We start from the raw sequence: 26,722 nt of genomic DNA, 5'->3' as shown, positions 1-26,722 counted from the left end.
GAGCTTTGAGCAACCTTCCACACAATCAATAACAATTTTAAGGTTCACCCATCATTGTTTTAAAAAATCAAATACTAAAAAAGGGATACATAAAAACTAAAGTAATAGCTGTAGGCACTTTGACACTTGTAACCAGGTAGGGAGGTAAAGAACACTGATAAGCTCCACCACTTGTCAAGTATCAACCCAAAAATGATTACAATATAAGACACAAAATTATGTTTAAAATGCACTGAGAGCCAAATCTTGGTCTTTGGCTTCAAAAGGAACTTGCCTCAGTAATGTGAATTTGCCTGGTCTTAAACAAATAAAATAAATCTTTGTGTTCCAGGATGGAAATAGGTAAGAAAAAGGTTTCCAAAGAGCGAACTCTCGAGAAAATACACAGCTTTCTCTAATGGTTTAGTATGGTCTAGTATTGCACCATTCTACCTTTCTGTATTCCATTACTCAAAACTCTCTCCCCTCCAATAAATTGTGTTGGAAATGGTGATCCTGACTCATAAGACTTTTTTCTTTACTTGGATTCAAAACTCTGTTAGTTTCAGTGTTTGTGAACTAACCATGAGCTCTCTCTAAGAACCAGCTGGATTTGGGTCTCTGTACACACAATCTCTCAATCTAATGTGTCATGTAACCTATTTTTGTAAATAGGTCATGCAGAGACACATCTTGTAATAACAAGCAACATCCAACTGCCAGTTTTCAGTTATACAGGCATCATAAACGTGATTGAATACAGAAGTCTTAAATGCACAGTACTGATCACTCACAATACATTTTAATAGCCATAATTTTGGGATTAAGTTGCTATTTATCTGCTCAAAAATCTGATTCTTGATTACTCACAATTGGGCCAGTGTCTGCTCTCAGTTATTCAGTGTTTATACTGGTATAACTCCACTGAAGTCAGGGGATTTCAGTGACAGTAGGGGAGTTACTTCAGATTTACACTCCGATTTCAGAACAGATTTTGGCCTATATGTGCATCCAGTCTTTGTTCAGTGTTTGATAAAATCTGAAAAAATGTAATGGAGTAATAAGAGAGTCCTTGACTGATTGTCATCATGAGTAGTAAAAGTAAAGTTAAATAGGAAACTGAATGATGTACAGTAGTTTGGTTTGGTTAAACTGAGTAGGATACAATCCAGTACTCTTTTTGCAGACCAAAGAACCTAGTGAAGTGATTGGAAATTCTGACAAACTAAGGATGGTAGATTCAGGCCCTAAATATGCGAACTTCCATTTTATGTGAAATTAAAAAATGCAGATGAATAAGCCATCGACACAATCATATGGTATAATTCTGGATATTGCTTTAATCTTTTGATTACCCAGACATACCATTCGGACAAACCAAGCACATATTAATACTGGTAGACCTTACTGGATAACCTAATATCCATGTTCATTTTCTACACTTTGATCGTAGTCTAGCAGAAAAAAAATGCTTCACAGCACACAGTTTATTTGCAATGACGTATAAAATGAGACCGACAACAACACAGGTTAAGGCAGCTTGTTTGACAAGCAGCACATGATAGATTGAAAGAGAAACAACAGTTATCCGCATAACTTTCTTTCAATATTTCATTGCTTGTAGACAATGCAGAACCTTTCCAATGTGGAACCCCCTTTAATTAAAGTTAGCTTATGTACATGGTTTCCTCTGCTGGTTTTGCTTTCAGTTATGTGTCTGCATTAATTTAGTTTAAAGCCATAATTTGTTACTTAGTTTTGTTATCAACCTCTGCTTTCTCAATCTTCTGTCCTGTAAGGAACTGCCATATTCCTCCTCTGTAGTTCTCATTCCCCAGGGCATAGACAAAGGCATCCACTATTGGCACAGTCTTGGCAATAATGGCGGGAATCTGTTATAAGATACAACATTTTTAACAGGAAATTAAAATCGGTCTCTCTGTGCATATGTAAGTTTCAGCAAAAATTGCAGTGAGGATCCAATGGGCTTGTGTAGCATCACTTCAGTCTAGCCTTGAGAAATGCATGGTTTACCCCTTACCAAAGTACTTCATTTCAGTGTTTTGCTGGATTATTTTTTAAAAGTGAATTTGGTGCTTGTGATGAGTGTTGGGTCAACTGAAGATAAGTCCTTTACCCATATGACAGGTAAAGAACAGACAACAGAAGCATCTCCAAACTACCCAGCCAATGTTCCCTGACTAGGAGGGGACCACCTCCAAAATGAGAAATCAGTTCAATGTCTGTACCCTGGAGATTCAGGTGAGACTGAAAACAAATGCACAGTTTGTGGTAGCATTTATCCATTGTGAAGTCAACTGAGATCACTAACTCATTTTAGATAGGGTACTGAACACCTAATATATGGTAATGACTTTTGACTACCTGTAACTGAGAGTAGATTTTAACCAGAGCTACACGTGACAGGCTTCATATGTTGTTACTGAACCCCTGAGCCAGTCAGTTCCCCGAGACTAGTTATTTTGATTTTGAAATAGAATGGAATTATACTTCATGCACATACGTTAAACTCCCACCCTTTTTATATGCAGTCTTAGCATTCCCTTCTTGTTTCCACAAATATAGAACACAGAGAACCTAAACAAAAGATTCATTTTCAGAAAAGATTTTATTCGGTGAGGGGAGGAGTCCAGTGGGAAAAGTAAAACAGCATTTTGTTAAGAATGGTTTTGCTAATTAAAGGTTCACTTAAGAAATGAATGCACCACGCTGGAAAACAATGAGCCCAAAGCAGCACTTTAGAGTAATACCACTTGAACTTGTTAGATGAAAAAATGAACAACTAAATAATACTCAGGCTATAGATCCAGATCCAAAATCAACTGATAAAGCAACAAGTGAAGGTAATTAAATTGTTTGCAGTCACTTATGGTGATCTGACGAATATAATTTTTAATTATAGTAATTACTATACTTAGCAGCTTTTCTTTAAAGATGGTACATGAATAATACACTATGTAGAAACCATTTACTGTTTTATATATTTTGTTTCAAGCTATTGATTAGTGAATTGATATTATGCTGTAGAAGTAAGTCAGAAAAAAGCAAAGTCAATGTGGTGTTTTTTTAACATACCATTCGGAGTTTTGGTGAGATGAACGTCACGTTTTCAACTGCAGCATAGAAGCATAAAAGAGAGTAGGGGCCCCAGCAAATGACCAGTGTCTTTACTGGCAAACTCGTATTAAACTGAAAAAACCAAAACCACACACTCATTCTGTTACATAGCTATATGTTGCACAGATATAGTAACCTACTATTCCTTGTTCAAAACCAGTAAAAGATTTTTAAATAGAAAAATACGTGTTAGAGACCGTCCTCGTGCTTTCACCTTTCCTATTGATGGTGTTTGGATAGAATGGTGTGGATGTGTCTCCTAATGTTTGGTGCTGGGAGAGTAGTAACTGTTTGCATGTGAGTGCTATTCCTAGAGAGCTGACAGAGATCATGTGGTGATATAACCGAGTGAAGTACACAGTGTCCCTTGAAATCAGCAGGAATGCTAAGTAAGCAGCCATGTTAATTTCATTTCCACTGAAAACAGCAGGGGGCAACGGAAAGCTTGCAAAATGGACAAATCAGTGACAGAATGTGATTTTGTAAGCATCTAAGAGGGTATTATAAACAGGACAAAGCAAATATTACAAATAATACAAAAAATTAAATGAGATTTCATCGATATCTAGTCAAAACAGTGTTGCCATTGTCTCTATATTTTATAGGCTTTTCTGTAATTCTCATGGCCATAGTGTAGGAGTACCTCACATATTTGTGTGTGTGTGTACTGAACTGTAGTTTTTTAAAGCCTGTACATTTTCTGCATCATAACTAGGACTACATAATACCAGGCACTGTTGTACACCATCCTAGACAAAGATACAAGCTGTCAGACTCTTTAATAAACTCACTGCAAATATTTTTTTGAACGTTGTTAAAGAAATATATGGCTTGTGTACACACTTTGTATCTGACGCGCTAGTCTGCTAGGACAAATCTTTGCCTAAAAAACTAACTCTGTTCCTTTTTGTAAGGAGGTCATGAGAATGAATTTGATAACTGAGGGAGTTCTGTGTGAGCTAGCCAGTCAAGTGCAAAGCCCACTGACTGTACAACATGTGCCTAAGAAAACAAGTTACATAATCACCACATTACATCATCATAAACCCAGTGCTCCAGAACATTTCTGAAGAAACAATTCCTTTGTTTCCACTTCAGAAAGATTTCTGATTTACCCACGCCAAGTGTAAGCAAGTCACAATTGTGAAGCCAGCCTCCCTTCAGCCTCTCACTTAGAAACTGAGTCCTCACAACATTTCCTTTGCAGTGCTGTTGGTCTGTGGGCGCTTTGTACTGATGTGCTAAGACTTAGTTAAGTAAGTAACAAAGAAGTTTCATGAGCAAAGCTACTCTGGATGGTTAGCTATATAAAATGAACAAAAACTCCCTATATCCTATCTCAGTATGCACTGGTTTTAGTGTATAACCTGGCAAGGATTCTATAGGGGGGCAAGGGTTGTTTCAAAAATCTTGGTCAAGGACAATGAGGGCGGGGAGGGAGTGTGTGTGTTCAGGAATTTATACCTCATATAGGTGATCTTGTTGTGGGGGAACTTGGGGAAGCTTTCTTACCTTGAATTGTCCACTTTTCTTGAACTTCTGCTCTATAGATTGGTAAGCTGTCAGCATGATGAAGACTGGGATCACAAAATTGAAAATGGCCAGTGCAAAAAGGAATGTGACATAATTCCTGGAGGATAGAGGAAAACAGCCCCCCATTAATTCTTTTTTGATGTGGTGTTTGTTGTTTATAAAAAGCACTAATCAGCGTGTGCTCCAGCACTCCTGCAGTATTTGAAACACAAATGAACCACAATTTTAAATATTACCTTACTACCAATGAAAGACTTCATAGAAAAGAAAAGATCTCTTGTAATCTCTTCTCAGGCAAAAGCCTGTAAGTATTTATATATTTAGATTTGTAAACATGCTGAACAGGACATATGGTTTAAGTGCAGCAGACAGGCTTTGCGGCATGTTGTGAAGATCACTAAAGTTGCACTCTGATGCATCAGCAATGGGAGTGGGTTCTGGTAAGAAGAGTGCCTCACTGAAAACACCCTACCATCAGCCTCCTCCTCGTTTAGCTGTAGGGACTGTTGGCTGAAGAGTTTCATCTGATGTCAGCAAATGGATGGTATTACATAAAGATAATAATAATGTAATGAATTATTATTGTGATATTACTTAGAGTCCTCAGTCAAGAATCAGGGCGTTTTACTTGAGTAAAACAAATTGTCCCTGCCAGAGTGTTCAGAATCAAAGATCATGACAAGATGCAATAGGTGGATAAACAGACAAATGAGAATGGAGGACATCGTAACATGAGAAGGAACAGGGTCAGTATTCAGCATAGATTGCATAGCAGCTGCCTAGGATTTTGACTTTGAGGGCTGCGTCTGACCCAGTTGCCCTCACACTGTGAGCTGTACCAATGCAGCTTTGGATCTAGCTCTTTTAAAGGTGCCACAGCCTTCATGACATCAGCAATGAGTGGGATCTGCCATATGAGTGGGTCCCTGGCCCAGGTGTCCCCAGCAAAGATTTGCTGAGATACCTCACACAGCAGTATCCATGGCTGGACGCCAGGAGCAACCCACCAGTGTACATCACCCAGTTTCTCTCTCCCAGAAAAGATGGGGCATCTATAGCAATAAGATGTCTAGTGTCAGCCCTGCAAGATAAGTGTTTGCTGTAAAATTCACTTACTGCTGGTCTGATCCCCCATTTCACAAAAAGCTAAGAGAATAGTACTATGGACCTTCTCACCTGTCTCCTTTGGTGTAATCCAATGTGCAGCAGGTTCTTAGGGGCTCATAGTCATATTCACCCCACCCCAACAGTGGCATCACAGACCAAAATGCAGAGAACACCCACACAAATATCACCATCGAGACAGCTGTGCTCCATTGTAGCTTACTTCCTGCAAAGCAGAGAAAAACGTAATCTTAAAATACGAAGAGATTTTTAATTTTCCTTTTCCAGGACTGATGTGGCAGAAATGTTACTTCCCGTTTTATGCAATTATCCAGTCTTCCCTCTTATTTCTATGAATTTATTGCACCTCAAGTGGTTGAATCCCCTCAACCTTTGGCCTCCTGCCTCAGAGCTAAATCCTGTCTCTATGCCAAGCTTAAGTAGCCAGACTTGGAAAAAGACAGATGCCAGTGGTGGTGGTGGAAGGAATCGCTCCAGGGCAAAAAGTGGCATTGGAACTACTCTGGCTCTTACAGTAGCCCCGCAGTATCTCATTTCACTCTTTTCTCCTTACTCAATGGAGGAGAATAGTTGATGGATCCATCCATTCTTCCCCTACTGTAACTTGGCCTACACCTCCAAACCTTGCTCTGCAATGACACACAAATGGGGTGCAGTGCCCCTGTAAAGGCTTCTCAGGTCCTGTCCCTCTGCTACCCTCCCTCATGTGGCAGTGGAGGGGTTGGATTTGACTCTAAGAACATCACTTAATGGACCAGGTACTGTATTCCAGCCAGAGCTGGTGCAAGAGTATTAGGCATCCTAGGCAAACCTTCAGCCTTCCGTGCCCTCCCCCCCATTAACTTTTGAAAATAAATATTGTGCATTAGTATGAATAAAAAATCTGCATTTATAATTACAGATTTATTTTACATGAAAAAAGAGAATATTATAATACTGATTATACATTCTCATTGTCCTTTCTTTCCCACTGCTGAAGCCTGTTTGTTTACTTATGTAGTTTCATGAATAGTTCATTCAGTTTTTTGCTACCCACCAAATTTTGTCGCAAGTTTGCCTAGTGGCTGCACTGGCCCTGCTTCCAGCTATGCGTACATGAATGCCCTAAAAGCTATGGCCATGAGGAAAATTGCAAGGTGCAATTTGTTGCAGTTTGGATCTTTCAAATATTGCAGAACTGACACTCTCTACTTAGCCCCTTCTTGGGTTGTCTGCACATTGAGACATGAAGGGTCATAGTGGGTCAAGGACATGGTATGCCTGTTTAAGTATGGTCCTCCAAATGATCTATTCCTGCTCGCTATCAACCCATCTTTGCCAAGATTACTTTTTTCCTGGTGTTTGACACTCAGGATGATCCAAGGTGCATAGTAATTGCTTTCTGCCATATTTTATTGCCTGAAGCATAGTGTAGGGACATCAGACTGATTTCAGTGAAATTACACTGGCATAAAACTGGAGTAACACAGTGAAGCAATAATTCAGGACTTCAGTAACCAGGAAACTACTCTTCTTTTTGGCATACTCTTGTCACATATCTAGGATATTACTGCTCAACTTTACACAAAACAGGAGGTACATATAGTGCGGTAGCTGAAATGTTCATTAATGCACCTCCACTAAAGAGTTTTTCATGTGTTTTCAAAACATGTTTTAAGAATTTGATCAGGCTACATACCTGAAGGATATAAAGAAGATCCCATACAAATAGAAGGGTCAGGGAGATGAAATGGGATTCTAAAAATGAGTGTTCATCACAAAGTTTTGTACTATTCAGAAATGTGACTCTATAAATAACTTTATGAGCTGCTTGTTTATTGTCTCAATGATTCTAGCGCAAATTTGCTCACCTTACAAATTGCATATTTTTTCTAACTGCAGACATAATCAGTGATCTCAAAGTCAAGGTTTTTTTTTTTTTTTTTGGTTCATCATTATCTGTAATAAAGATTCTGCCAGATAAATTATTCTGCCCTCAGAAAGTATAATTGTTCAGCCTGGGCTAGAGATGAATCATGGAAAAATTGATAGAGGTACTTGCCCTATATAATTTTATAGTAAAAACTGATTAGTCATATCTTTTTACCCACTCCCATAAAAAATAAGAGGAATAGGTCAATAAATGAAATTAATGGTTGGTAAATTTAGAATATATAGGAAATATTTCTTCAGAGAAGGCAGGCAGTCCATGGAATTTGCTGCAGCACAGGTCATGGAGTCAAATACTGTGGCTGCATTTAAAAAGGGCTGGATAATTTTGTTACCAAGAATATCCATTTATAGTTATATTCATGCTGATATGAGGATAATCAAATTTCTTGCTGCAGGGCATAAACTAATCTTCACTGAGGCTGGGAAGCAATCTTCTTCCCCCCCTGGAATGAGTAATGTACAGCTGGCCAGAAACATTATGGGATATTTTCACCATTGTTTGAAGAATCAGGAACTGGACACTGCCAGAAGCAGAATAACAGAAATGAGGGTCCTATTATCTCATTTGGTATGGTTAATCCTGAGTTTCTATGTTTTTATGACACAAATCAGTCTGGGAATGTAAACTGTGGAGACTGGGGGACTTTATTAAGAAAAAGTGCCATGGTAATCTCCAGCAATAGCCCTCAGGCTCCGCAGGTAGTGTTTTGAACCATTTCTGTAGCATCCTGTAGTACTTTTTTAAAAAAAAGGAAGGAATAGAAATACACGTTTTGTGCAGGAAGCATTAAACAGAAGGGAAAAGTGAGCTTTAAACTGGTGAAACTGTGAAGATAGACAAAAAATTGCTAACAAGACCACATACTCATAACATATATATATAGGGGAGTTGTATGTGGTGAATTAATGTGCTATTTTCTTACAACACACACAGGCTTTATTTAGACAATAAAGAGCAAATAAACCATTGGTGTAAGCTGGCATAGTTCCACTGATGTCAGTGGAGTTCCATCAGTTATGACAGTGGTGTATTTGCTTCCTTGCCCACTCCCTTTATACAACAATTTGTCAATTTTCAGCATTTTGTTTTTCTTTTTTAAAATTGTGCTTGAGGGAAAAGAATCAATGGCCCAAATACATTAAAACCAGAAAGAGCTGAAATGATTAAGTCTAGTGTAATTGCTTTTTATTATATTCTAGGAAAATGCTCTCTGTATAATATAAATACATCACATTTTTTGTAAGTTATAATGTAATTAAATAAAATGTAAAAAATATTGATTTTGAAGTACTGTATATTTAATGCAGTAGTTATCAAACAGCCATTGATTTTTGGGGGGTCATTTAAACACTATTGCTTTATTATCATGATAATTAATTAATATATTGTATGATTCCTACATATATGATATATCTTGCCTGCAAAGGGTCAGATTATGCTCTTTGAATACTGATAGAAATTCAGAGTAACTCCAGTTGAAAACAGTGAAATTATTCCTTATTTACATCAATGTAACTGAACAGAATTTTTTGATTATCTTTAACCTCTTTTCCTAGTGTGTCTATAAAACAAGAAGCTCTACATATTTGTCCTTTTAAAAATGCAGCCAGAACAAATATATGTTAAAACAAGTGTGGTAGGGCTGCTTGCCATATAAAAAGGTTCGATTTATGTTTCTGTTATAAACAATGGTTCGGGTGGGTTTGCTTAATACATCTATCACTTCCAAGTCAATTGGGACAAATCTTATTTTGTGTTCTACAAAATCTGGTTTAGCTAACTCTATTAAACCATTATTTGTACTTATAAAAGAGCAAAAATAAAACCTGCATCTGCTTTAAGATTGTCTTTTTTTGCCAAGATATAGACAAAAGTGGCGTTTTAAAAAGTGTTTTTTACTGCTTTTAGAATATGATTGTGCAAGTGGTAAGCCCTCAGAGTGGACTAATCTCCTCTGGTATTTTGAAAAACCAAACCAAACCTTGTTTTGTAGCCAGCAAGCTATGTAAGTTCTAAAAATGGGTAATAACTATGTATAGAAGCATCTTTTACAGAATGCTTGCTACGATTCTAGTCCTTCCTTTAATTTAATGGAAATTTTACATCATCACATTTCTCGGGGTACAGTCAATCCAGATTTTGGGCTGTGTCATAATACACAATTGTCTCACTACAAATATACAGAGGGAGGAAGAAAGTCTTTGTCAAGACAAAAATCATCAGGGAGTGATTGGATAGTGTTTCAAGGTGAGCTGGCCCTATAAGGAGGATGAGGCTCAGTCTCACGTGTGCTAAGTGTAGCTTGCCTCCCTAGGTGGAGGGAATAAGAGTTCCAGAGGTCACATGATGTGAGGTAAATAGCAGGCAGGCCGGCAGAGAGGGGGTGTTCTAGGAAGGGGGCAACAGGTGGCAACTCTGTCAGGGAGATGGATTTGCAAGGAGCAGGCGCATATTGAGGAATAAGTCTAAGCTGAGGAACCTACAGGGAGAGAAGCCCTACACAGGACAGCTGCAAAGAACTATAAGCTAGACGAAGGGGAAAACCCAGTAAAGGGCTGAAAAGAGTTTTGAGCCTAGAGGAAGGGCATATGGAAGCTGAAACCTGTTATAAACTGCAAGGACTAATTGAGCCAGGAGAAGAGGATTGGAAGGTTCTGAGTGTTTTTATGGTAATAGACCACATTTTGAAGGGGAGCAGTAGTTTAAAAACACCAAATGTGGTGGCTTGTTTGATGCAAACTGGAAGGTAAATTGAGGCATTGGTGGGGCCTGAAGCCAGGCCAGCTAAGTTCCTGCTACAGATGCACATTTTCCAAGGTGATCAAAGTTGGTACAGTAGTAACCAAAAGTTCTGACCATCTTGATACGGTGCTTGGTTTTTTGTTTTTGTTTTTGTTTTTGTTAAACCATGTTTTATCTCAGATATGTGTTAATATCCTTTAAACTCTGATTTACAGTCTGACCTGCCATGTTTAATTTCAGGACCCAGTGCTGTCATTCAAACCTGGTTTCATCTGTGAACTAATTTGCACCTAAAAGTTAGAGCAGGTGCTTCCATTCCTCTAGATCTTTAAGAATAACTAATCTTTTGCTATTAGCAAAAACTGATTCTGCACAGTCCACGTGCCTGTCTGGTCAATGAATTATAGAAATCAAAACAGTATTTCAACAGAAAACAAATTTCAACAGAAATCAACAGAATTTCAGCAGAAAATCAACAGAAAATCAACAAATTTCAACAGAAATCAAAACAGTATTTCAACAGAAAACAAGGTTTTCAGGGTGGAAATATTTTTGTACAAATATTTGCTTTGCATAGATTGGTTTTTGTACAAATATTTGCTTTGGTTTATTCAGTAAAAAATTGTGTGCCTGAAAAACTAAATATTTTGGGTATCCTTTTATAGTGCCGTATGGGAGTTGTAGTTCAGTTGTCTTATGCTCCCATTGGTCTCTAGGGCCTGGGCTCTCCAGTGGGATTAAAACTCCTGTGATACAAAGGGATGGAGGGGAAGTGCACCATCTCACAGTGTTGCTCAGCCTTTTTATTGTGTGCCGCCTGTTATTTGCTGGCTTATTCTTTTTTGTAGCTTGGCCACTCAGAGGAGAATGTGAGCAAAAGGCTCCAGAAGTACAACTCTAACAAAGCACCAAATCAGCATTTCCAAATTAAAAACGTATGCCTTTTTGGAATAAATATTTTGGCTTTTGATTTTTTTTTCCACTGACAAGTTTGAACTTTTCCTCGGAGCATATTGACACAGGTGTTTTTGTTTTTTGTCAAAGTTTTCCATCAGAGGTGGTGGGAAGTCTGTATTTTGACCAGGTCTCGACTGTGCTCTAAAAGGTGGTGGAGCATGTGGTCTATCGGAGAAACTCAAAACTGGAGGATATTGTTGAAAACTTTGGCTCTTAACTATTTTTGTCTCATTCCTCATTTGCAACACTGCATAACCATATTACTGTATGTCACAAAGGTATGTTTAATGTTTGTAAAGTAGTTAGAGGTTCTTGGCATTGAATTAGAGTCAAGTGCAGTTGTTCTGTTTTACTACTAAAATAAACAGGGTCTTTGAAGTCTCAGCAGATTGTTAACAACTGAATTGAACTAAAACTACCTTCTTCTTTTTGGGGGTGGTCACTTAAGAACAGAGATGCCACAATGGCAAGGCAATGTAAATAAAGCTTGTGCAGCCACTGCTTGTGCTGTATCTGGTCAGGGCTTAGAGAATTTGGATAGTCCTGAAGAATATGATTGACATCTTCCCAGAGCATTACATTCACTTCAGAGATGGTGTTAATTTAAGAAAACAAATCAATATCAGTCAAGTTCCCTGGAGCTGGAATTGCATTGAAAAAATAAACACAACTAATTTCAATACAAGAATAGACAAGACCACAGTCTCGTATCACAGTGAAACAATATTATTTCAAGTTTTGGAGTTTGTGTGACAGCATTGATACAAAACAATAACTATTCAACACTGTGTAGACCAGATTATAGCTTTACTCAAAACTTCTTGTCTAGGCTCTTACAATTATCCAAAGTAGGAATAAAGGCCCTGATTGTGGAAGACACTTAAGCACATACCTAAAGGTCAGCATGTCCTCAAGTGTTGCATGAACAGAGATGCTTTCTTGAATCAGGGCCAAAATACTACCAAATCAAAAGGATAAGTGGTAATGTTTACACCAAGTGCAAGACCATAAAGAATCAGACCTACTAAGAGTAATAAAATCTTGTGCTCTGGCCTTAACTCCTTTGAGGGTCAGAAAGGATATTTTCCCTCTCATATACAGAGGGACATGACTTTGGGAGATTTTCATCATCTGTTTTAGGAATGCTTTATGTAAGATGATTGTCTATATATATATATATATTTATTACACACACAACTGTGTTAACAGGACATTAAAGTTGCAAAGTCAAGCACTGAAAAGTTAGGAAATGCCAGAATTAAGGTACAATCTTAATTTGCCCCCCCTTGTGTATTAGGATGGACTTTAATTATATGATCACGTGCTATTTTTTCCCCCCACTGGATCCTGTAATCCTTGGAGATTTTAATAGCTACATTCTAAGGAGTGCCTACTGAGCATCTGTGAACTGAGATTTTTTTCAAACGATTATAACTTGCCCATATTTGGGTGGATTTTCACAGAAACAGCAAAAAGCACATCCCTGACTGAAAGGCCATCTGCCTGCCAAATTCTGAGTCCATGCTCCACAGCATGAAGGAACTACAACTTCTCAAAGAAAAGGTCACAAGGATATTTTAACACAAGAGCTGTTGAAATGACTGAACTGCTGTGGCTGACATTCTCCAAAACAATTCAGCTTGAGGCAGATACTGCACATGAAAAATTTCAGTCACAATGGTTAAAGATTGTGAAGTTCTGAGCAACTGAAAATAGAGTCTTTATAATGGGAAATATCAGGCAACCTTAATAATATGTGGTGTCTATAGTTAGGGTCCCATTACATGATGCTCAATAATATGTAGCATTGTTATTGGTCCTATAAAAATCCAGTAAGTGTTCTGCAAAATGGCTTCTTTACATGCAGTTGTTAATAAGGTGTCCTAAGTAAAAGGTTTTTACTACTTTGGTTCTTGTTATGGCTGTCGAGGGCCCCAACTCCCTTTGTCAATGGCTGTGAGTAACCTTTCACTGCCTGTTGCAATGCAAATCCATGGGGATATCTGTAGAAATTAGAGTTTCTTCAGGGTCTCATGGAGAAACAATGAAATAGCAGCAAGTCTAGACAAAGGAAGCATGACAGAGCAGCTACACTGAATACAATAAGTTGGTAAGGACTGCTTCCTAATTGTTCAGCACTTACAGCTAGCAGATGAAGATGCAATAACTGTCTAATCACTGAATATTGATGTAAAAATCTCATATTTGCCTCTTTTTCCTATGATTGTTGAAGAGCAATGTAAAATATGTTCCAATTTTACCCTTTTTTTTCAAAATCCCTTCTTTGCCCCTTTTTTCTGTCTAACTAACAATTACTGATAGAAAATCTTTGCAGATTTTGCCTTTTTTTCTCTAATTTTCAAATACAGATATAAAATCCTCTCAGGTTTTGTTTTCCCTCCTCCCTTTTTAAACTGAAATCACATATGGTTTTGAAGGGGAAAACAGTTAGCCTGAATTATTGATTTGGTGTGTAACTCCTCACAACACTGATCAACTTTCCCATAATGTATGAGAATCAAATAGTTTTTCCTTTTCAGTCGATTGACATATATGATAATTCAAGTGACTTGTCCCATATTTAATAGTCATTACTAATTCAAGCTCTGGATGGAGCTATCTATTCAGATGTCCATCTGAACCCCATTTCTCACTTGCCAACTTTTTCTTCATTCCCAGCTGATACCCATTCCACCTGCAACAGAATCTTCTGGAATCTTCTCATTCCAACTTTCCCCCTCTTCTCATGCTACAACTCCATCACCCATGGGGTTCCTTTTTGAATGGCACGTGAGGGGGAAATAACTTTCTGAATTTTGATATAGAAATCTCATATTTCGTCCCATTTCTTGCTAATTATTGAATTTTGATGGCATGGCCCCTCAGATTGTGCCCATTTTCTCTCTAATTGTCAAATATAGAGATAAAATTTCCTCATGTTTTATCCCTTTTTTGCTAATTTTCAAATATTGATATAAATCCCCTTTGTCTTTTTCCTTTGTGTCTAATTTTAAAAGAATTGATTTGAAGTCCCCTCATATTTTGCTCCTGTTCTCTCTAATTATCGAATACTGATATACAATCCCCTTCAGATTTTGCATTCCCCCATTCACTTCTCTTTTTTTAAAACAGCAATCACTTAATTGGCCTTGAATCAATACTGCAGAATGGAGCTGAGGTTATTAAACACCCCATACTCTCCCCAATGGTCAGCTTTCTCCTCATGTATGAGGATCACATTGTTTTTCCTTTTTTGATCAATAAAAACTGACATGTTTGCAGAGTTTCACCATACTTAAATTAATCAAGGATAGAAGCTTTCACCTCTCTCTAAGCTGGTAATGTACCCAAGTAAAAGTGCCCACTTCTAGAATGCCTAGTTGAACCCCTGTTCCTCACACTGCTGCCCACTCCCAACTACCACAGGATTTTCTTGAATCTGCTGGTTCCAGTCTCTCCTCCCTTTTCCCATTAAAGGCATCATCACCCAGGGGCACCTGCTGCCTGTTTGAAAAGCATGTGAGTAACTTTCTCTGTAATCATCAAATGATTTGAAATCCCTTTCGATTTTACCCATTTTCTCACTAAATATCAGATACTGAGATGAAATACCCTTTGGTTTGCTTTAAAAATTTTTTTTCCTTCTTAAACTCCAGTCACTTCTCTTGGGTTTTGAGAGGAAACAATTGCCCTGAGTTGTTACTCTGAGGATTTTGGGCGGAAGATGTTAAATACCTCAAATGTCAACTTTCCCCTCCCATATGACAATCAAATTGTCTCCTTATTAAGTCATTAAAAATTAACATGTTAGCGATTAAAGTTCCTTGATTTATACATGCTTTTACAGGGCCTTTTAGCCTTTTTAGGGCCTTCCTCACATACTGGGGAAAATGGTGATTTGCTACTTCCAGTGTGATGGTTGCCTGGACCCTAACTGACCATTTTGCTCTAGAGGAGGCAGGATGAAGGGGAGTTCAGGGCTCAACTCCAAGGGTAAACCTCTTACTCTGACATTAACTGAAAAGTCCCATCACATATAGAAATCAGATTGTCAGAGTTCTATTGCCCTTTTCATCCTAAACTTTAGAGTTCCAAAAGCAGATGATAAATGGTGTGGAATGAAACCCAGCCCCTAACATCAAGTTTAGAGTTTCCATGATAATGGAACAGCCTGATGAGAGATGTGATTGAATCTGGGCAGCCTGTATCTCCGGTCACATTCTTTCTGGTGAGCCAAAGATGAAACTGAGAACTACATAGCCCCTAAAATACTTCTGTCTATAGGCTAACAGTAACTTTGCACCCCTAGTACAGGCATGCAACTCACACTGATGTCAATGGGAGTTGAATGTATAGATTGAGGGCAGGATGTGGCTAGAGTTTTAATGTATCAGATTTCTAGAGATCAGGAACTGTGAACTGCTTTCCCTCACAATCAGCATGTGAAATAGTCTTGGAGCACTGGCTTTGAAAACTACTCTGTTCTGCTTTTCCTTTTAATCTGAAATCTTCACTAAGAGCATTGCTGTTGTTTGGTTATCAGTAAGTAACAATTCAAGCAAAATAAAGAGAAGTTAATTTGTATCCTCAGGGTCCATTTGCCTTAGCTTTTAAGATCCTACACTGAATGGGTGGGGAAAAAAGCTGTACAACACACACTACAAAAGAATTAGTCAATCTTGCAGACTGTAAAATGTCTTTCCAAAGATATACTTATTTTCAGTCCAGCTCTTTTGTCAAGTAGGGATGCTGCTGTTCTCTCGCAAACATATTTCCAAAGGGTATTAGTATGCATGCTACTTATGGCCTGTGCTATCCCAGGGCCTTTGTTTGGGCCTGAAAGGAAAACTTTTCATTGCCTGAGCTGAATTCTTGACCAAAGCTTCAGAACAAAATGATAGCAACCCTTTTGCATCTAATGGAGTGGGCTTGACATAAAAAAAAAAAAAAAAAAAAAGCTTATGGCAAGCTTCACATTTAGTTTTAATACTTGCTGTTTTAGTCACAGAAATGCTGTGTCTCAAAGGCTCTCTGAATACTAAGGTAGCTGCTGGCATGAGGAGTGGAGAGTAGAGTCAGTGATTTCCCCGTTAATTAGCAGTTCATTTTTGAAGACTTTTTTTTTTTTTAATAGCAGGGTCTCTGAAAATAGACATGCTCAGATAATACTGTACTATACTTTTAGCACAACAAATAAAGGGCTTGATTCGCTCACCAACATAGCCAGGTATGCAAGAACTCCGATCACAAAATGTCTGTTGAGAGAGGTGTTGTGGCAGCACAAGGTGCCAGTGATCTCCCCTCTGTTGGGGAGGTAGGTAGTTTTTGCACTCCCCAAATGGAAAGTGCTGACTAAGTATGTGGTATTGGGAGGTAACACGGGAGAAGCATTGATTCAGCATAACCCATGGGTAGCCTCTGCTTCCACAGCTGCAAACATCCTACAGAGCAACCTCCTGTAAATCTGCTAAGGAATACGGGTCAGTGTTGAGGTTAGGTGTCTAGCCAAATAGTTCAGATAATGGAATTTCCACAGGAATTTCCATTTGCAATTTCTTGCTAGCCAAAAGAACTTTGAAGTCTGGGAAACAAATATTCATATTTTCATTGTTTTTTTTCTTAGCTCTTTTGTTTTTAAAAGAAAACAGGGCTTCACCGTAGGGTCCTCTTGAGTTCCATTCAGTGCAGAATTTAAAGGTGGCTTTATCTTTATACCCTTCTCCACTCAATAATGGGGCCGGCTGGAGGACAGTTTAGTTCCCAGCACAAATTATAGCAACTTCTGTGTAGCTCTGTCTCCTCATAGACCATATTCCAGAAGCCTGTACATATTAAAACTATAATCCTACGCATGCATGCACAAATTTAATGGGATCCTGGGATACGGTGATTCAATGGAAATTTCCACTCACTTTAAATATGCACATGAACACTGTGCTCAGAGAACACTGGCAGATAATTTTATAATTAAAGCTAGTGCACATCTCTATATCTTAGCCAATTCAGAACCAATTTTTACAAGACCGCAGAAAGGTATTTCTGTGCTTGGAAGTATTTAGGCTTCTAGTGTCCATTTATATCTCCCTGCCAAATATTAAATTTCCATTTCCAATTGAGGTGCTAGAACTAGTTTAAAAAAAAAAAAAAAAGGTTGCAATGATTTTTTGTTAGCAGAAAAACAGCGTTTCCTCCACTCTCTCCATGCTTGAAAACTGCTTAACAATTTTTGTGCTCCCTCACTGAGAGCAAATGTATTGCATGTTAGTTAAAAAGGGGAAACTTGAGAAAGTTGCAAGAAAATGACTCTTTAGAATATAGGCGCTTGGGCCCTCTTAATATGGGTGTTGTATTCGGTCTATAATATATAATGCATTCTATCTATTTTACCTGCTTTTGATGTGGTGCCTGATCCTGCAATTGTATGCCTGCAGAACCTAATTTCAGTCAATCAGGCAACACCCAGACATGAAGGGCTGCCTGTGCAGATCAGATTGCTGGGTTGGGGGCAATGGTGTATATTTTTTTTAAACATGAAATTTAATCTCCTTGGAGGTTCTGGATAGCTTAGGGAATAATAATGTGGGACCATGACACTATGATCAATATGTGGTGGTAACCTGGATGATGTAATACATCTATGTTACTAACCATGGTACTAAATATAGTTCTAAATCCATATTTAAAGCACTTACTGTTCTCCATTGCCTAGAGCCCCCTACATGGCCAGGATCCCATCATCAAATATTTTGTTTATGCCACATCTTAGACCTATTTTAAAATAGTTTTTAACATGTATTGGTATATATTTATATTTGTAAATGTTTTAATACTATTGCAGCTAGGGTGTTCTGCATCTAAACCATTCCTATTTTAAAATGAAATGCCAAAACAATGGGACTATGTAAATTGTAGCACTTACGGGTACAATAATGATGATACCGGTCCCAGGCAACTGCAGCAGAGGAGCTAATGCTTGCCAGTGCTGTCACAAAGCCCTGAAATCCATGAATCTGACAACCATCAGAGCCATAGGGCCAGTACCTGCAAACAAATAAGGAAACCATTCAAAATGTAATAGAAATAGATGAAGACATCTTTGGTAATTGAAATAATTCAGAAAAAATACAGTATATTTTTTTCTTATTTTGAAATGTGTAAATACTGTTGATAGTGTGGTCATCATTAATATTCGTCAGTAGTTACCACAGTGTGTCTGGTGTAATACATTTTTCTCTGTATTTAAAATCTAAACCATGTTTTGTTGTTGTGTTGATGAATGTAGAGTTTGTAAGCAAACAATCTACGTATTAAATTATACAATTTCAACATGTATATGCATTGAGGGTGGATAACTTGTCAGTTTAAGCCCCTTTAGTAAAGTTCATACAAAAAAATGGAAACCAGTTACAAAATCTTAGTCATGAAATGAAAGGAAATACAGTAGAACCTCATTGAACAGTAATTTGCTAATTTGCACACAAAACATAATGATCACCCTTGCAAAGAGTTTTTAGAGCTACATTTTAATCTCAGCCTTCACCAATCCTGCCTTTTTTGTTGCTGTAAAATTGTGGGTGGAGTTGAAGTCACCTGGTGATTTCCCTTTCAGTGTTCTTATACGTCCCCTAACACCATAGTATGTGACTCTGGTGCCAATTCAGTTTTTAAATCCATAGGAGTGGCCTGACTTTCAGAGATACTAAACAACCCAGGTCCCATTTAAATTAATGGGAACTGTAAGTGCTCGGCAGCTTTGAAAAAAGGCCCCTTCTAAATATAAATTTAGATTTAAGTGCCTGATTTTAGGTACCCTACTTGGAAAATGTGGGTCTATGCCTGCAAATCAGGCACTCAACTGGCCATCCAAATGTCACTAATTGCAGGCACAAAAATGTGTCTGAAATTATTTTTGCTCACAATTTGTGGATGCATTAAAGGGTTGTCAGCTTTTGCAATTATAGATGTTAATACTGGAGTTTTTAATATTGGGTACACAAACCTTGCATCAGTAAGAAAGGGGTGAAGCAGCTGTGCTGGGCCCGGCAGCTCCATCCCACCACACTTGCAAAGCATGCATGGCTTGGAGGAACAGCTCCAAAGGGGAGTAGGCCAGCTCAAAAGAGCAGCAGACTCTGGAGATGAGCCGACCTACATTCTGAGCTCCTGGAAAGGAGCTCTGCAGGAATTTCAGTGGCCTGAGGCCTGACTGTAGCATGGCCAAACACAAAGGAAAGAGGTTTGAGATCTGTAGAAGATCTGAGACTTTATCTTTGGATGTCTTTACCCATTGGAAAAGAGTGGACAGGTATGCTGTAATCCAGGGAGCAGCAGTGTAGCACTTTGGTAGTGCAGGGCATAACTGTCTACACTAGGACCTAAATTAGAACCTGGTGGAGATGGTGGGCCTGTGTTCCCCTACCAGCCCCTAAAGACTTCCAAATGCAGAAGTGGACCCCTAATTTGGGGAGTCTAGGGGAGAGAAAGGCCCTGAAGCCTGAAGGACAAGGCCTCCACCCAGTGGGAGACCCAGAGATAATAAGTATCTAGCCCAGAGGGCTACTCTGCTATTGGACTCCTTGTATACCCTGAAAGGGGTGGATGTGAAACATGTGAGCTGTCTGGAGGATGTAAGCCACAGACAGGCCAGATCACAGCAGGACCAGAGAAGCTATCAACAGGGGCGTTGGAGAGGAGACCTGCCACACCCTGCCTGACACTGGTGAGTGGACCCCTTCAGAGTCTAATTTATTATTTGTATAGCGATAGTCCCTGGGAGCTCCAGTCATGGACTGGGACCCCATTGTGCTAGATGCTATAGAATCACAGAACAAAAAGATGGTCCCAGCCCCAAAGAGCTTACCATCTAACCGTTGTTCTCATTGCTCTTATAAATACCATATTACTGTATTGTGAAGTAAAATTAAAACTAAATTGCAGGTTTTGAAATCAATGGACCATGTATACTGTATGATACTGTCTTTGTTTTTTTTACTTTTTAGACTCCAATTCAGGGAAGTATCCCTAATGACTTAAATGGGATTTAAATACATACTTAACATTAAATATGTGCTTAAATACTGCTTGCAATAGGGAAGGACTTAAAAACATACTGAACTGGGGACCTTATTGTGTTTGTTCATTTACTTTGTTAGTCTGAAAAATTCAGTTACTCATATTAACAGAGATGGGTAAATTATAGCAAATATTTATTTGAATAATTTAACTGTTTTCTATATGAGATGTTTATTGTTCACACTTTTTAAAATAAACTCATGGAATTATTCAATAGATGTTTTATGTGAACATATTTGGAAATCTGGATTGCTTGTGAAATAGTTGCTGTGACTATTCATTTGCTGTGCAATTGGTCACGTATAGCCACATGGTATTTATTCTGTTCCCTGATTGAATTACTGACACTTATGAAAAGGAGGCAGGCTTAACATGTCATAACTGATTTGAACCTCCATGCAAAGAGATTTGCATGAATGACACTTTTATTTTTACCAACTTTTTTGTGAACAAAAATGCCCTCATACTAGTGTTCAGGGAAAAATCACAGATAGGGTCGCAAATAACTTTGGGACAAATTTGGAGGTTTATTTGAATGAAAATTCAAATAGTTGTTGAATTATTCACTTAGCTCTGGTCTAATCATTAGTGAAGATTTTTGGCTTTAAGTTATTATTTTCAGTGATTTAACTGGCAATGCTAAAGCTACTTTTTAATTTGTAAGGTGAAAGCACTAAGGTACTTAAGCTCCCAATTTCAGTGAGAGTTAGGATCCTAAATATTATTGTGAATCTTGGCCTACATAATGAATCTGATTTCATTGTTTTCAAGATAGACAAATATGGTTAAATAATGCAGTAGATATGGGTTCATTTGATTAACCTATTAGGTTTAGAATTATTTGTTTTTTATGCAGTCGTTTTGAGTTTAAAAAAAAATACATGAGAAGAAAGTGTAAGATGTAGATACCTCAGGAAGCTGGAAAAAGCAGCAATGAATGCATTGATGCAGATCCCACAATCAGCCAATGCAACACTGAGAACCAGGAAGTTACCGGGTGTTCGGAGTTCTTTGATTTTGCGAAAAGAAATGATTGTCAAGCCATTCAGACAGAACCCAAGCAGAGCTGAAAAACATCATCATTTTGGCTAGAATCAACTGAAATGGGAAACACAATGACACCAGTCTTTTCCGTAATGAGACAGCAATAATTGCTATGAAAAGATATATACAATAAACAACTGCTGACCCATAAAATAAACATAGGGGTCAACAGAAATAAGTGACAAAAAGATTTTTCGAAGGGAGAAGACATGTCTGACAAAGGAAGCCAAGTCTCCAGCTGCACAATAGTGTCATGGGTGTGATTCCTCATATGAAGCATAAACTGTCTTCTTACATATTTCTATATTTCACTTTTCCTTTTCTCAAGGCAGAACTTTTTTTGCCAGGTTCCATATAGTGCCACCAAATCTAACTAATATAATACATAGCACGTCTTTCTTTTTTTTTCTAAAGAGAAATAGAACAACACTTAAAAAAATCTGTATAGAATAACACTTATCACCTGATTCCTTACAATAGTAATCTTACTTGCACTATCTGTCTCAATAGTGCCGTTATACAGACTGGACAGTTCTGCATTGTAAGCAATCCTTGTCCTATTTTAATTGTCCTAATCAATGGTGGCATAAACTTACTAACAATAACCCTGAAATCTATATTCTGTTGCAAAATAGATACAAAAATATTTCAAAAAATAAATATATATAATGCTCTTTTTTGCTTGATCTGTAGGAATAGCTCGGGGGAGAGGATTTGATTTCTCCTGCACCCTTTAGTTTTCCCCTGAATAGCTTACCTTCAAGGGCACCAGGACAGTGCCAATACCAACTATCTCTAATTCAGTGAAGCCTTCGGGGAGAGGGTATGAAGTAACCAAATTTACAATAATAGTGTTAACTGGCCCAAACTTTACGTCTTGCTAGCAAACACTCATCAGCCTTTTTCATGGATTCCCTGTACCAGAAGCCAAAAACAGCTTTCTTCTTAAAGGGCTAATTCTTGTGCACACTCAGACACATTATGTTTAAAAAAAATCTCCAACTTTGAATTTTCAGTTCAAATACTGCAGTCATGTCCAATTACTAATGTTAATGAAAACAGACATTCTCCTTTCCTTCTGCAAACTGAATTGGTAAACCATAGCAAAAGGAAAATGTTCATTAAACTTACAACATCTTTGTAAAGATATTAACCCTTTATTATTTAAAATGATTTAGTTTTATAATTGATTATACACATTTCATTTTTGTCTCCAGGCAGACAATACCAGTAAAGTAGTACTCCAATGTACTAGTACTCCAGTGTAGTGACCTACAGAACAACCAACCACGCTATCTAAAATTAGCGTATAAAAATATTGAGCCATCACAACTTCAGTTGTGTTTACTTTAATCAAATTTAATCAAATTAGGCCTTCATTTTTTTTAAAACCCCTAGCATGTGGGAAGGTCTATTTTTATGGAATTTGTACTTTATTTGGCTTTCAGTCACTAAATGCTTGTATGTATGTTTTATCACAGATATATATGTATATATACCACAACACCACCAGGATGGCTAAAATGAATTTGCATTGCAATGGAATGCTCTGATTCCTTTGTAGCATCTACCATAGTAATATAAGAGGTTATAAGAGGTCATAGTGGTATATGGATCAAAAGGGAAACCCTAGATCTAAACCTGCAGAGTTTAGATCCAACTTTATGTAATATGTTAGCTACATATGCCGCTGAATATTGATTGAGATGCCAGTGGTTTGATAGTTAAAACAACTGACTAGTTAATTCACCAACCACCATAAGAGAATCAGGGGTTAGACTGGAATTGAAGAAAAATACATATAATAAATAGGGACAAGCAGGCTTTGATAAAATAAGACCCAACCCAAGTCCTTTCCAAAACTTGAACCAAACATTTTTGAGGTAAAAAAAAATTTCTAATTTTTGAACATCTCTTCACTCGTTGGTTCAAAGCGGACTCCAAGACCCAGTCCCTGAGTATAAACCGAAAAGACTGAGAGCGTGCTGGCCAAAAGAGACTTGTCCTCTGAAACCCCATCCCTGGAGTGTGATCAGAATGCAAAAGCTACTGTTGGACAGAAGAAAAAGATCTGCACTCTGTCCCCCACACCAGATTACAAGTAGCAGGAGGAATCCAGCCACATGGAGGCATATGGTGCTTAGGCAAGTAACAGACAGAGATAGGAGCTAGGAGGGGTAAATATGGGCTGTGGGCAGATTTAGAGGAAAAAAGGAGAACAGAATGCTGATGTGGGGGAGACTAGAAGGCCAGTCAGCAGGTAGTTAGGGGAAAGGTGTTTTCAGCTTGGATAAGAGGTGTTGAACAGTCATCCTGTATGACAAATGATTCCATACTGTCCCACTCAGCTGTCAAACCCTTTCTACACCACCAGTTATACCCCTCTTACTCCTACTTCTTGGCTTTCCAGTTGTGAAAAATTAATTTATACAGTGGCCTACAAAACCTAAAGTCAGCCTTGGCCAGGGCCTCATTTGGCCAATGGTGGCCCTAAACCCTCTGTCTCTTCAGTCCATGTTACAGAGATGGACTCTTAGACCTTCAGGCCTTTCTCTTCTAGCAGCAGAAACTCTCTTCTCCTGTACTCCAAGGATGGGCTCCTAAAGTGTGAAACTCTTCTGGCCAGCTTGTGTGGGTGGATATATTTCTGATTCAAAGATGGGGGGGTGCTGTTCTCTTTTAGCTGGCACTGGGCCTTACCAGTCCAGAAAATTGCATCTGGAATCTTGGGTACTTTTTTTCTCCTGACATTCCTGAGGATGGGCTATAGAACAAAGGCTTTTTCCTCCTTGATAGGTCTCCTTGAATGCTGCCAGAACCTCAGACCCAGTGCACAGTTCTAGCAAGGAGAAAAGAGTGGGACCCAAATGTTTGAGCCCTGCACGGGTGCAAGCTTTGCATGGGTTAGAGCTGGCCCTGAACAAGCATTTGGTGATGGCCACATGAATAGTCTTTTGATAGACCCCCCAAATACATATAAATTAACAATTTAATTATGGTCAGAAGAAGCTGTATATGTTCCCACAAGAGCAGCCCATAGACTAACAGACCATGTTGGCTAAGTTACGTTAGTTGAGTCTGTTCTACCTGGAACCCAATTTTTAACAGTGTTCAGGCTTTTGAGTCTCATGCAGGTTTATTTCTGTTCCCTAGATTTACCAAAAAGCTATTAATTACAACTACACTAAATCAGTCTGAATATATTTTAAAGTATGAGGCCAAATTTTGACTTCTCTGATTGTAAAATGTCCATCACAGCAAACAAAACATGAATGCTAACTATTAGCTTTGTTTCCTAAATCAGTTCAGCATCCCTTCCCTAAGGAAAATAAAAACACTTAAAAAATCAACAACAAAAACTTGCATCCCCTCCACCTGCAGTCGATTTCTTGCTAAAAAGGCAATGTAACAAGCACTGGCTCTCTCGGTAATGTAGTTACATAAACAGAACAGTTCTGCGTTGCAAGCAACCTCCACCCCACCCATCATTTTATTTTAATCACCAAAACTACTGATGTTGTAGCCATAGAAACAACAGCAAACCAGAAGTTTAAATAGCTGTTTTTCAAATGCTTGTCTTTGCTTCAATTTTGCATTTTTTTTTGTGCAAACCCTGTTTTTGCTCGACTTTCAGAAATAACAATGGAGAAAGGATCTGACTATTTAACGCTCCCCCACAGCTTACCTTCCATCAGCAGGGCAGTGCCAATGCCAAACACCTCTAATTCAGTGAAGCCTTCAGGGAGAGGATATGAAGTGACCATACTTGCAATAATAATGCCACCTAGTTTGGGCTCTATACCCCACCACCTAACAGTCTATCAGCCTTTTGCCTGGATTCACCCCTTTTCCAGTAGCCCAAGACAGCTTCCTTCTTAAAGGGCCAGTTCACGTGCAGACACATGCAAGTTATTATGTAAAAGCTTTAGGTTTTAGTTCAACACTGCAATCCCCACAAGAATGCCATTAATGATGTGCATAAGAGCACCCCTCCTTCCCCCCCGCCAGCAAATCGTATTTGCAGACCACAGCAAAAGGAAAGCATTCATTGCATTTACAACAAGGTCTTTGTAGAGACAGGATTATATACACTGTCTGGTTAATTCTGCAACACTGAAAAAGAATTAAAGGGTCTGGAATGAAAGAAACTCATGTAATATGTAATTGGGAAGTGAATTGAAAAACAAAGGGACAGTTATTGAATTTCTAATTAGGGAAAAAAGAACATACAGGGAATTTCTGGTGTGTATAGTTTTCCCCATCAAGTATTATTAAGAAATATGGGGTATGTATTTTTTGACAGTAGTGGCTCTGAATCTAACCCTTCCTCACCTCTGCCCCTTGTAGCATGTTTTTTAGTTCTATAGGATGACACTGATCCTTTTTTCCAGCATAGATGTGTATTTCACTGTCACAGACCAACTGAGAACATGCTAAAAAGGCAATTAATCCTTATAAACTAGGGACCCAAGCCTACGAACGCTTACACATGAGAGTGGTACTGTTGAGTCTAATGGAACTACTCACATGCATAACTTTATGCATGTATGTAAGTGTTTGCAAAAGTGGAGTCTTGGTATGATGAACTGAGCTTTGTGGAGTATGTGGAATTTGTAAAGAGATTACCCTCCATCCGATCCGCCCCACAGAAATAAGCTATACCACAGAATCATTCTAATAAATGCAATTGTAGGGATAGTGTTGCCAATTCTGTCCTTTTCATTTCCTGTCAGGTACAGTTCACTGCTTAACACATTGCTTTGGAAGGTTGTGACATATAGAATAGCGGTCAGCAACTTTGGTTATTCAAGTGACACAAAAAATAAGTTATTTTGAGACACTGACAGGCTAATATTTTCCTTTAATTCATTCCATTTTTAATGCTTCACAAACAATATGGAGGTCACCATTAAAAAGTCAGTGATTTTGCCAAGGTACAGGAGACACTGTCGTTTTGCCCTATATTTAGGCTAGGAAATAACTGATACTTGTTGAGGAATGTTGATGATTTTTTTAAATTGTGATCACTTTAGATGTGTCTGCATTTATCTCCTTTTCTTTTCTTTTTCTTTTCTTTTCTTTTCTTTTCTTTTGCCCTAGGTAAATTTAGGACTCCAGGGACCTTCTATCTGTCTTAGATATTTACATAGTCTCCATTACCATAATACCATGGCATCTTATAATCTTTATCTGTCTTTA

The 26,722-nt window shown here is 38.2% G+C and overlaps 1 protein-coding gene across 1 annotated transcript; it reads right to left on the bottom strand.

Annotated features, from left to right (window-relative positions):
• Window positions 1-1,451: 1,451 nt before the first annotated feature.
• RGR (retinal G protein coupled receptor) lies at window positions 1,452-25,316 on the bottom strand. Its single transcript, XM_067552929.1, has 7 exons — window positions 25,209-25,316; window positions 21,389-21,545; window positions 18,327-18,448; window positions 5,827-5,980; window positions 4,630-4,747; window positions 3,076-3,189; window positions 1,452-1,871 (listed from the first exon to the last, which is right to left on the bottom strand). The coding sequence occupies exons 1-7, from the start codon at window positions 25,285-25,287 to the stop codon at window positions 1,728-1,730; spliced, it is 888 nt and encodes a 295-aa protein (XP_067409030.1). The 5' UTR covers window positions 25,288-25,316; the 3' UTR covers window positions 1,452-1,727.
• Window positions 25,317-26,722: the final 1,406 nt, after the last annotated feature.

This window comes from Emydura macquarii, unplaced genomic scaffold (genome assembly GCF_026122565.2).
Source record: "Emydura macquarii macquarii isolate MOO-44397 ecotype Brisbane River unplaced genomic scaffold, CSIRO-AGI_Emac_v2 contig_1390, whole genome shotgun sequence".
Classification (NCBI taxonomy): Eukaryota; Metazoa; Chordata; order Testudines; family Chelidae; genus Emydura; species Emydura macquarii.
This window is presented reverse-complemented; position numbering and strand designations above follow the sequence as displayed.

Excerpts from the sequence above, each read along its gene's own strand:
- RGR (XM_067552929.1), bottom strand. The coding sequence starts at position 25,287 with ATGGTCACTTCATATCCTCTCCCTGAAGGCTTCACTGAATTAGAGGTG. Across the intron at positions 21,546-25,208 it reads CACTGCCCTGCTGATGGAAG|CTCTGCTTGGGTTCTGTCTG; the intron begins GTAAGCTGTGGG and ends GATGTTTTTCAG. Across the intron at positions 4,748-5,826 it reads GATTACACCAAAGGAGACAG|GAATTATGTCACATTCCTTT; the intron begins GTGAGAAGGTCC and ends TCTATCCTCCAG.